At 32.8% G+C, this 12,936-nt stretch overlaps 1 protein-coding gene across 1 annotated transcript; it reads right to left on the reverse strand.

The window, feature by feature from the left end:
• Positions 1-659: 659 nt before the first annotated feature.
• On the reverse strand, positions 660-1,949 carry LOC117108445. Its single transcript, XM_033250453.1, has 2 exons — positions 1,405-1,949; positions 660-1,041 (listed from the first exon to the last, which is right to left on the reverse strand). Exons 1-2 carry the CDS (start codon positions 1,730-1,732, stop codon positions 797-799), a joined length of 573 nt encoding a protein of 190 aa, XP_033106344.1. The 5' UTR covers positions 1,733-1,949; the 3' UTR covers positions 660-796.
• Between the last annotated feature and the right edge of the window lie 10,987 nt (positions 1,950-12,936).

A 12,936-nucleotide genomic window follows, 5' to 3' on the forward strand; every position in this document is an offset into this window, starting at 1 on the left:
ACCTATTTTTTATGTTAAAAATCGTAAACACAAGTTGCTTTTTAAAGATGTTTTTGTTAAAATCATGGTATTTGTGATAGTTTTAAATTTGTATTAACGATTTTTATAGTACAGTATTTATATCACCACCTTAATTTTATTTCTTTGTGATCAGTTTTTTACCATTTTACTTCTGAATTTTGAGGTGTTACGGAAATAAATGAAATTAGGCCTATTATTGATATTTTTTCGTATCATTATTATTATTATTTAGTTCAGGTGTTTTGGAGTTGAATTTTGAATGTGTGGAATCGTTGTCTAGTCGTTGTGATAGTCATTATAATCTGTTTTGTCAGAACTAATGATATATAATTATGTAAAATTGTGAAGGACGGCTTGTGTGTAAAATATAGGCTATTAATAAAAGTCTTGGAATTCCAAATAGCCAATCTTGAATTTTGCAATAAATGTCGTGAGCTGGTGATTACGCTTGCTAAACTTGATGAAATGTACTGATCTGGTTCCGTGAATAGAGATTAGGCGTACCATGGAGGAAATATATATTTAATATAATATTTTCTCCATCTGCTTACACACTCACTACACAAACTCTCTACAAACACCAACAGTCCCAAAACAAAAGACAATAGAAATGTAGTATTAATGATTTGGGTGAAATTTATTGCTATCCGTCCCAATCTTAAAATATGTACACAGTAAAGTAGTAAAAATAGATAAAATTCAGGCCTAGCCATATATGATAGAAAAATATACAGATAAATATCATATTCGTTGATCTGTGCTGTGACAACAGCTGTCAATTAGGCCTATTCTCAAGTAGTAATACTTTCTGGTATGTTGACAGCTTGTGTAGAGTCTGGTGCTTGGCAACCTGTGATTGTGGCCGAGTTATGGGTGTTGAGGATCCGCAGGTTGGTGATTCGTCAAAGCTGAGAGGAGCTAAGAAATCGTAGCTAAATACTTCATCGTAGTCCATGCTCTGATCAAGATCATCCTCTGTTGTACACGATGATGCGGCCGCGTCCGAAAGAAGTGATACACCTGAAAAAAGGAAATACAATACATGGTCAACTGAATGAAGAGATTGTCAAATTTACCAAAATACAATTATTAATTCAGATTTAGTTTTATCAGGCTTAGAGGCTGAGCACATGGTTCATGGACTGGAATTCCAATGCACTGGAGTTGCACTGTGTAATAAAACACACTATCCATTCGGCTAGTGTAGTTTAGATGACAAAAATGTTATTCCGTTTTGACAGTATACACTAATTCCTCCATACACAGTGAAAAAAAAAACAAAAAAAAAACTTTAGCGCCATCAATAATATTAAATGGTTTGACATAGCAAAAATGTTGACATATATAAAAAAAACCTATTTGAATTAAAACCAGAATACTTACAAAGTCGGCCCATTCCAAACTCAGCTAACAGCTCATCAACACTGATGTCTCCACACATCACAGAGTCGTCATCATCGAGGATGCCGCTGAACGTAGTAACACCAAAGCTGACATCACCAGAATGCTGCGAATCTGACTCATCCTCCAACCACGTGGACCCACTTGATGAACATGGAAATCGGATTCTGAGGTCTGCATCCATTTCTGTTTGGAGAAGGTCTTCTCTTGACAGATACGGCAGTTTGTTTCCACCTTCTTCGATGTCATCTCGAAATGTTGTGGAATACAGCTCATACCATTGGAGTCTTCTGCAACAATCATTAGCCATTTTGTCAGTCAGCGTAATTAATAATAGTGGATAAGATCTCGAAGCACAGTACAAATAGCAGTCTGATAACAAATTGTAGAATAGCTGAGATCAGTGAGATCGCTTGATTTTATCCTAAAGATATTGTAAGTCCACGGTCACGTGACCTTACTGACCGACCAATCAAAAAAGTTGTATTCAACGCTTGACATGAAAGCGTTCCAGGGTGCCGTGATACCAGGCATCGTCGGTCACGTTTGATTGATGTTCCCCCATGACGTAATAGCGATCGTGAAACAATACGACAGCAGGAACAATGGATGCCGTTGAATACTTCCATAGAATCCCGAAAAGCACATTGAGCTATTATCATTAATATTATAATATTATAATCTATCGATATGAACTGTTATTTTAACAATTACATGTAACAAATACGTGTTCACACTAAAAAAAAAAGTGGCAAATAAGAAATATTAATACCAACTAAATCCCATAACATACTAAATACTACATATTTTCATACTGTAAATATACCGGTATTTTAGCCTCACTGTACATTCTGCCGTGAAAGCCGGCGCTATAGGCCTACAAATATAGAACCAGTAAAATTTTGCCCAAACTCGGTGTTCTTATTTTATTTTATTTTGCCGATTTCAGGCTCAAACTGTTCTTATTTTGTTCTTATTTTACACACTTTTCAAAGATAGAAAATTATTATCGTACAGCATTACTGTACTGATAGAGGGCATTACATAAGTCACACCTACCCACCACATAATGGTACCGATAGGATTTGTTGGGTTTCAGCCCCAGTGTTGCTATAAAATGTGTTCTTATAAAAAAAAAATGTGATTGACTGATTTATTGATAAGCCTACATACACATAAACAACAACTTGCTTACCCTATAGCATACGTGGGGTATTGTGGGTCATAACTATTAATTATACTGTTATATACTGTGTATGTTGAAAATTATAGTTGTATTTTTAAAATTTTCTCATATTTTATTCATTGTAGTTAGGATTTTATTTCTGTACAGTATTTGAATTGTTTTGAAAGAGGGCCTCTTAATGATTAAACGCAACAATGAACCAAATTAATCGACATTTATTTAAGGTCAAAGGTTATGTATTTATACAGTGCAAACTACGAGGGTCTATATGCCCGAAATAAGCGAACACACAGAAAAGGAACTCCAAGCCAGCACTCACACCTCATATAATTCCTAAAAAATATCCTCAATCTAAGATTTATCAATCAATAATGAAGATGCCGTTAAATTATATCATAATAGTTCATTACGATACTCGTGTCTGACGGTGATTTATAACCAGCCGATGTTATTTCATAATTTGAGCTGCCTCTGCTTTCCAAAAGTCTTAATCGGCCGAAAATTAAGTCTTAGAATTGTCGCTATTCAACATTTTAAAACATCCTCAGTGAGTTAACCAAACTTATTTATTGCATTGGAACAAATTGTAAAAGTGGATTTTAAATTAATGTGCCTAAATTGACAATTATTAAAATCGCAGTGGAGTCACTAAATATAGTGAGGCTAGTGTACCGTATTGACTTACCATGCTAAGAAATCGTAGCTAAATACTTCTTCGTAGTCCATGCTCTGATCAAGGCCATCCTCTGTTGTACACGATGATGCGGCCGCGTCCGAAAGAAGTGATACACCTGAAAAAAGGAAATACAATACATGGTCAACTGAATGAAGAGATTGTCAAATTTACCAAAATACAATTATTAATTCAGATTTAGTTTTATCAGGCTTAGAGGCTGAGCACATGGTTCATGGACTGGAATTCCAATGCACTGGAGTTGCACTGTGTAATAAAACACACTATCCATTCGGCTAGTGTAGTTTAGATTACAAAAATGTTATTCCGTTTTGACAGTATACACTAATTCCTCCATACACAGTGAAAAAAAAAAAAAAAAAAAAAACTTTAGCGCCATCAATAATATTAAATGGTTTGACATAGCAAAAATGTTGACATATATAAAAAAAAAAACCTATTTGAATTAAAACCAGAATACTTACAAAGTCGGCCCATTCCAACCTCAGCTAACAGCTCATCAACACTGATGTCTCCACACATCACAGAGTCGTCATCATCGAGGATGCCGCTGAACGTAGTAACACCAAAGCTGACATCACCAGAATGCTGCGAATCTGACTCATCCTCCAACCACGTGGACCCACTTGATGAACATGGAAATCGGATTCTGAGGTCTGCATCCATTTCTGTTTGGAGAAGGTCTTCTCTTGACAGATAAGGCAGTTTGTTTCCACCTTCTTCGATGTCATCTCGAAATGTTGTGGAATACAGCTCATACCATTGGAGTCTTCTGCAACAATCATTAGCAGCCATTTTGTCAGTCAGCGTAATTAATAATAGTGGATAAGATCTCGAAGCACAGTACAAATAGCAGTCTGATAAATTGTAGAATAGCTGAGATCAGTGAGATCGCTTGATTTTATCCTAAAGATATTGTAAGTCCACGGTCACGTGACCTTACTGACCGACCAATCAAAAAAGTTGTATTAAACGCTTGACAGGAAAGCGTTCCAGGGTGCCGTGATACCAGGCATCGTCGGTCACGTTTGATTGATGTTCCCGCATGACGTAATAGCGATCGTGAAACAATACGACAGCAGGAACAATGGATGCCGTTGAATACTTCCATAGAATCCTGAAAAGCACATTGAGCTATTATCATTAATATTATAATATTATAATCTATCGATATGAACTGTTATTTTAACAATTACGTGTAACAAATACGTGTTCACACTAAAAAAAAGTGGAAAATAAGAAATATTAATACCAACTAAATCCCATAACATACTAAATACTACATATTTTCATACTGTAAATATACCGGTATTTTAGACTCACTGTACATTCTGCCGTGAAAGCCGGCGCTATAGGCCTACAAATATAGAACCAGTAAAATTTTGCCCAAACTCGGTGTTCTTATTTTATTTTATTTTATTTTGCCGATTTCAGGCTCAAACTGTTCTTATTTTGTTCTTATTTTACACACTTTTCAAAGATAGAAAATTATTATGGTACAGCATTACTGTACTGATAGAGGGCATTACATAAGTCACACCTACCCACCACATAATGGTACCGATAGGATTTGTTGGGTTTCAGCCCCAGTGTTGCTATAAAATGTGTTCTTATAAAAAAAAAATGTGATTGACTGATTTATTGATAAGCCTACATACACATAAAGACAACTTGTTTACCCTAGCATACTTGGGGTATTGTGGGTTATAGTTATTAATTATACTGTTATATACTGTGTATGTTGAAAATTATAGTTGTATTTTTAAAATTTTCTCATATTTTATTCATTTTAGTTAGGATTTTATTTCTGTACAGTATTTGAATTGTTTTGAAAGAGGGCCTCTTAATGATTAAACGCAACAATGAACCAAATTAATCGACATAAATATTTAAGGTCAAAGGTTATGTATTTATACCGTGCAAACTACGAGCTTGGAGAAAATTTTCTCCATGCTACGAGGGTCTCTATGCCCGAAATAAGCGAACACACGGAAAAGGAACTCCAAGCCAGCATTCACACCTCATATAATTCCTAAAAATATTATCAATCTAAGATTTATCAATCAATATTGAAGACGCCGTTAAATTATATCATAATAGTTCATTACGATACTCGTGTCTGACGGTGATTTATAACCAGCCGATGTTATTACATAATTTGAGCTGCCTCTGCTTTCCAAAAGTCAAATTAATCGGCCGAAAATTAAAATTTAGAAATTAGAATTGTCGCTATTCAACATATTAAAACATCCTCAGTGAATTAACCAAACTTATTTATTGCATTGGAATAAATTGTAAAAGTGGATTTTAAATTAATGTGCCTAAATTGACAATTATTAAAATCGCAGTGGAGTCACTAAATATAGTGAGGCTAGTGTACTGTATTGACTTACCATGTGGTTTGACTTTGTAGTCTATAACACATCTAGATGTGTATAAGAGACAGAAAACACACTATCCATTCGGCTAGTGTAGTTTAGATTACAAAAATGTTATTCCGTTTTGACAGTATTAATAATAATAATAATAATAATAATAATAATAATAATAATAATAATAATAATAATAATAATAATTATTATTATTATTATTATTATTATTATTATTATTATTATTATTATTATTATTATTATTATATTAGATTTATATAGCGCTTAACGCCAACAAGGCCTCTAAGCGCTTCTCATTACTACCCGGTCACTGGATTAAACGCCTATGGAACACAAACTCAAGCTCCGTGCTGGAGTATTCCATAAAGTTGCATCCGCTACTTCAGCGCATCTGCCTTTGTAATAATGTCTAAACATTTTGTTGTAGATTTATTATTTTTCCATTGATTCTATAGATTAGACGTAATAATATTTTTTGGCCTTAATTATTAATGTATCATTATTATCATTATCATTAGCCATATAAATAATATTTAAATGATTTTGTACTAGACTCACGTTTATTATTGTGTCTATTATTACCATGGAAGTTTTATTATTAATAATGTATAGGCTTATTATTATAGCCTATTATAGTCTTAAATAAAATATACTTTCGGCATACAAGTGTAAAGAATATGTTTTTTTGGGGATAAAACCACTTTTCAGTTGTTGTCTCGACGTTTGAGCGTGAGTTTTCTCTGACCAAGTCTATGCAGGTCCATGCTCAGTGACCGTCAGGAGAATGTTTATAGTCTTGTCAATTATTATTAATTATTATTAATACGGTATATCGCAAATTAATATCAAAGTGGAACAATTCTTTGAAGAATCCGAGTATAACTTACCGTATGCTGTGATGTTACATAAAAAGTAGATTTTAAAATATTTTGAGGTTAGCAACATTTTGTGTTTAGCATGTTTATCGTACTCAAATTTGTAAGCGCTGAACCAGAAATTATTTCACGTCTACATTCTCACGTTCAGATGAACAAAATATTAACAGTTTTAAACAGTTTATTTAATTACTTAAACATATCCAAGCTGCTTAAGAAGCTGCCAACTTTCCCACGATTTATTTTCTTTGAAGTTCGCCCACCAATTATCTTTAACTTACTAACATCAGGCTTCGGAGATAATTTTCGATCCAGCATGATAAACTTTTTTTGCAATTGTTTATTTTCGCCCTGCCTAGTAATAAATTGTTCATGGTTGATATCTTGATTTTTGTTTACATCGATATACAACATGCTTTTATTCAAATTGAATGTTTGAGTTACTGTCTTTAATAAATTCTGAAAACTTTCAAACATTCATAAGTTATTAGCCTCCAAAATAAGAAACAAAATGAGACATTTTTTTTTTCAAAATTATTCGAAACAAGCTAAGTTAAGGATCAATGGAATAGAAAAGTCAGACATTCAGCTTATGTCAAATAGGCCATATAAAGGAAGAAACAACAGTTAATCTTCCCCGTCCTCGTCCATTTTGTAAGCCTAATATATATATTTTTATTAATATTATGAGTGCAAATATTTGGTGAAAATGTATTTTTACTGTAGGCCTACCTTCATAATTCAATCATTTTCTGCGATAAACATACGTTAAGATAGTCTAGCGGTTGTAGAAAAAAAATAGCTCGAAAGAATAGCCCCAGAAAAAAAGGCCCCAGTAAAAATGACCCCAAATGACAGGTAGGTAAAAATTGCCCCCTATGATAAAATTCAGTAATAAAAATGATTTTTAAAAAAATCTTCAAATATTTGAATGTTGTTAAATAGCAAGAATTGAATCAATAAATTAAAAAAAAAAACCCTACCCGTGATAAAATTCAGTAATAAAACTTAATTTTTTTCCTTTAATCTTCAAACTATTAAACTAGTAAAAATGGAATCAATAATGGAGTGTGATTATATAGGTAGGGTAATTATGATGGGACTAAAGGGGTATTGCGGAACCCCACAACCCTCCCAAAACACACTGTAAAGCCAAACCAAACCCTTTTAATTATGATTGTATCATGTAGTATAGGACTCACTTTTAATCGCATAAAAAGTAATTTGATATTCATAACAGCCTGTTTTTGCGGGATTTAGCAATACCCAGATTAAGATAAAACTGTTTGCAAATTGTGATTTCACTTCTGTGAATTTGCCCAAAACTAAACTCTTTTAGTATTAAAAAATGCATGTGATTTATGTTGACTTATTGATTCAATTATTGCTATTTTTCAACACCAAATATTCAAAGAATTTGTACTTAAAAGGTTGTAACTTTTGATTTCCATCCAATTTTTCTCTTTCATGTTTTAGTTTATTATTATTATTACTATTTTTATTGTTTTCACTATTAATGAAGCGTTTTAATTTTTAAATTGATTTGTTTGTATAGGATGGGGAAACCCGATAGACATGACTTAATTGAACCCTATATGCATGGCATAATTCTATTGCTAACTTGTTAATGTCGGTTTTTCTTATTTTAAACGCTTTTTATTTGCCTTTATATATGTTTCTTGTTTTGATTGATGTGAGTCTGTTCGATTGCTAGCACTGGACATTTTTGGAAGAATTGCTACTTGATCACTTAGAGATTGACTTGACTATAAACATAGAAATAATCTGGCTTGACTATCTGTTATTTTAGCTCTATGCTTGACTTCAGTATTCTATTATCTACTGCAGAATTTCGTAGAAACTTATAATACAGAACAGAAAATATAATAGCCAATCAAACGTATGGAAACAGCAAACGCTCCTTTGATTGGTCTACACGCTTGAGTTCAAGGCGTGGCTATCGAGGCGTGAGTCGCTCATGGTCCCGGGTTACCCATCAAATCAGGGCCCTTTGATTAGGCCGTCACCTAATTATTATCTTGGGTTTTGTAACATGATTATTATAGCGATAACTTTTGCAACGTTAAAATTATTTTTGACAAATTATTTTACCATTTTGAATGAGCTAAATTCTCAACTTAAGTTTTTTTTTTTTTGCAATTTTTCTTTTACCAATTTGAATGAAACAAGGCTAAATTCTCAACTTAAGTTTTTGGTTTTTTTTGCAATTTTTCAGTACTCTAAGTGATCAGTACAATACTTTTTTATATTATGTAATATTATAGATATAACTCTGTCACTCTCATAACATCTTGAAAAAACAACAATAAACATCAGTTTGCGTCAGAAAATTTCATAGAAATTATTTTTTTTCCTATTATTTGTTTATTTTTATTCATATCAAAATCGCAGCCGATATACAAAATAAAATATTCACATTCCCACAGAGCATGGTCCTATATCATTTGTACTTTTTAACATCATGAACGAAGTAAATGAATAAATAAATTATTCCAAAAATTAAAAGTGTTAAAATTAATCACTTTCAATAGGCATACAATGCAATAAGTAATACACTTGGTTGGTAAAATCATTGTTTTAATTCACAAGTAAAATAGGCCTACTGTATGCCTATACTGATTTTGATAAGATTTTCCTGGACAATATTCATTTTTTATAATTAAAAAAAAATTCCCGCCTCTAATTTATTTTTTTAAAATTTTGGCTCGAAAATTTAGGTGTGGCTGTGACGCTAAACAAGTATAAAGGCCTATTTTTTATTTTTTGCCAAATAAATCAGCTTCCCGTGTCCTTTATTCAAATTAATTTTAAGAGTCGTTTCAAATGTCACTTTAATAATGGACTATCTTCTATTTGTTAGGGGTAGTGTAGTTTCTCCCGTGTTATTAATTAATTTTCTTACGCTGGTAATTTGTCCATGATTAAATCTATTTTTTATGTTAAAAATCGTAAACATGTCAAGCTGCATTTTAAAGATATATTTATTTAAATCATGGTATTTGCATCCTAAAATGAATCATACATCTTTCACATTTCAGATGTTTTGGAGTTGAACTTTGAATGTGTGCAATCGTTGTCTATGGATAGTCACTATAATCTGTTTTGTAAGAACTAATAATATACTATGTAATTGTGTAAAAATGTGATGGAATGTTTGTTTAAAAATAATATTAAAATTAGGCGCTTTTACAGTTTCGGAAATTCTAAATAACCAATCTTGAATTTTGCGATAAAATGTCGTGAGCTGGCAATGGACCTTTCCGCTAAGCTCCGCCCCTTGGATATTGTTGCTAAGGTCCCATAAGACGGCAGTGTTAAAACATACGCGAACACGTGCGTTTGTGGGACAACACGTGTGTTTGTAAGACGCGCGTGCATTTCTAGCGCTGTTCTAATTGGTCAGTTGTTAAGTTTGATTGACACTCCGGAAAGGTCTATTATGCTTGCTGAACTTGATGAAGGGTACTGCTGTCTGACGGTCCGGTTCCGTAAAAAAGATTAGGCGTACCATGGAGAAAATATATATTTAATATATTTTCTCCATGGGATTACACAATATCCCTGCACACACTCTCTACAAACGACAACAGTCCCAAAACAAAAGACAATAGAAATGTAGTATTAATTAATGATCTGGGATTTAGTGAAATTTATTACTATCCGTCCCAATCTTAAAATAATATGTACACAGTAAAGTAGTAAAAATATATAAAATTCAGGCCTAGGCATATATGAAAGAAAAATATACAAGAAATATTATATTAGTTGATCGGTGACAACAGCTGTCAATTAGGCCTATTCTCAAGTAGTAATACTTTCTGGTTATACTTTGACAGCTTGTGTAGAGTCTGGTGTTTGGTAACCGGTGATTGTCGCCGAGTGATGGGTGTTGAGGATCCGCAGGTTGGTGATTCTTCAAAGCAGGGAGGAGCTAAGAAATCGTAGCTAAATACTTCTTCGTAGTCCATGCTCTGATCAAGATCATTCTCCGTTGTACACGATGATGCGGCCCCTTCCGAAAGAAGTGATACACCTGAAAAAAAAAAGAGATACAATACATGGTCAACTGAATGAAGAGATATGAATTGTCAATTTTACCAAAATCCCGTAGGATATGAAGTTTTAGAGCTCCATACCACGATACAACTAAACTACAATTATTAATAAAGTTTTATCAGGCTCAGATGCTGAGCATGGTATACGGATTAGAGGTGCACACTCTCCAGGCGCCTATATTGTAGTTTAGAATTTTAGATGACAAAAACGTTGGCAGGTATATACCCAATATCAATAAACAAAAATATTTTAACACCATTTTTAATAATGTTATAGGTTTGACAGTGTTTACATATTTCAAAATAACTACTGAATTAAAACCACAATATATACTTACAGATTCGGCCCATTCCAAACTCAGCTAACAGTTCATCATCACCACTGATGTCTCCACACATCACAGAGTCGTCATCATCGAAGATGCCGCTGAACGTAGTAACACCAAAGCTGACATCACCAGAATGATGCCAATCTGACTCATCCTCCGACCATTTCGTGGACTCACTTGATGAACATGGAAACCGGATTCTGAGGTCTGCATCCATTTCTGTTCGGAGAAGGTCTTCTCTTGATAGATACGGCAGTTCGTTTCCTCCTTCTTCGATGTGATCTCGAAATGTTGTAGAATACAGCTCATACCACTGGAGTCTTCTGCACCAATCCTTAGCAACCATTCTGTCAGTCAGCAAGTATGGAATGTAACGTATAATTAATAACAGTGGATAAGACCTCGAAGTACAGTACGAATGGCAGACACGTCAGAGAACAAATTGTAGTAACTCAGCTGAGATCACTTAATTTTATTCTGAAGATACGGCAAGTCCACGGTCACGTGACGTTATTGACCGACCAATCAAAAAAGTTGTATTCAATACTTGACAGGAAAGCCTTCACATGTGCCGTGATACCAGGCATCTTCGGTCACGTTTAATTGATGTTCCTTCATGTTGAATAGCGATCTTAAAACAATACTCAGTGTTCTTATTTTTTGGTCGACTTGAGGTGCAAACCCTTCTTATTTTGTTCTTATTTTACACACTTTTCAAAGATAGAAAATTATTGTACAGCAGAACTGCAGGCCTAACTGTATTATATAGAGAGCATTACATAGTCACACCTACTCACATGGTACAGATAAGATTGTTGGGTTTTCTTTTCTTTTTTAGAATAAGTAAAACAAAAACTCTTTTGGTATTTTACCTCAGCCTCAATCTATTTTTATTTATTTATTATTTTTTAATGCAATTTCAGCCTCAGTGTTCTTATAAAATGTGTTCTTATTTTAAAAAAAAAAATAGCTATTGACTGATTTATTGAAGGGAATACATACATTCAAATTTCTTTTACCGTAGCATACGGTTCTAGAGTTACTGTGGGTCATAATTATTAATTATAATATTTAAAAATATATTTTATTAATTGTAGTTAGGATTTTATATCTGCACAGTATTTCAATTTGCTTGAAAGAGGGCCTCTTTAAGTGAAAATTGCTGTTAAAGCCACCCTCTTAAAAAATATTGTCGAATACATAAATAATACCGTATGTTTTATGTGTAGGCATGTATGTATGTTATGTAGGCCTATGTATGTATGCGAGTACAGTCATATTTACGTGGGTGTGTGGTTCTGTATGGACATGTATACTGATCTATATTGTATTTTATGTTTGTTTATTTTAACTGCAATGCTTTTGCCTTAAGTTTTTAGTTTAAGATCACATTTAAGTTCATTTTATGTTTACTTTTTATTTAACTATACTTTTTATTTTTATTTATTTATTTTTATTTCAACAATCTTTAATGAGGGTGGTACATCCAGCCGAATCTAATCATTAGGGACCCTCAATACACATAGTAAAACAAAACAAAAGAAAGAATGAAACCAATTAATTTACAGTAACATAAATAACAACCTTTCAATTCTAAATTTACATAATGAATTAATTCACAATTATATAAAAAAACTTAAATTGCAATTAAAGATGTAAATGAATTGAGCATGATTAAAAAATAATTATGTTCTTTTTTAAAATTTGAACTTATTTTAGTTTAAGTATCTTGTTAAACTTTGCTGTATTGTTTTGGATTATGTAGTCATGAGCAAATTGTACTTTATTGGTTCCAGTAAAATAAACCTCTTTTGAGATAAGGTGTAGTAACAAATTCCAGCTTGGCTTTTTGCTCTATTATGCATGATTACTAATATATACAGAGCGTCATAGTATTTTTTTTTTTATTAATGATCGTACCAGCCCATGAAATGTGACGATTTTAATATATTATACAATAGCTG

Source organism: Anneissia japonica, unplaced genomic scaffold (assembly GCF_011630105.1).
Source record: "Anneissia japonica isolate Jap-2015-1 unplaced genomic scaffold, ASM1163010v1 scaffold3940_len624931_cov186, whole genome shotgun sequence".
NCBI classification, from domain to species: Eukaryota; Metazoa; Echinodermata; class Crinoidea; order Comatulida; family Comatulidae; genus Anneissia; species Anneissia japonica.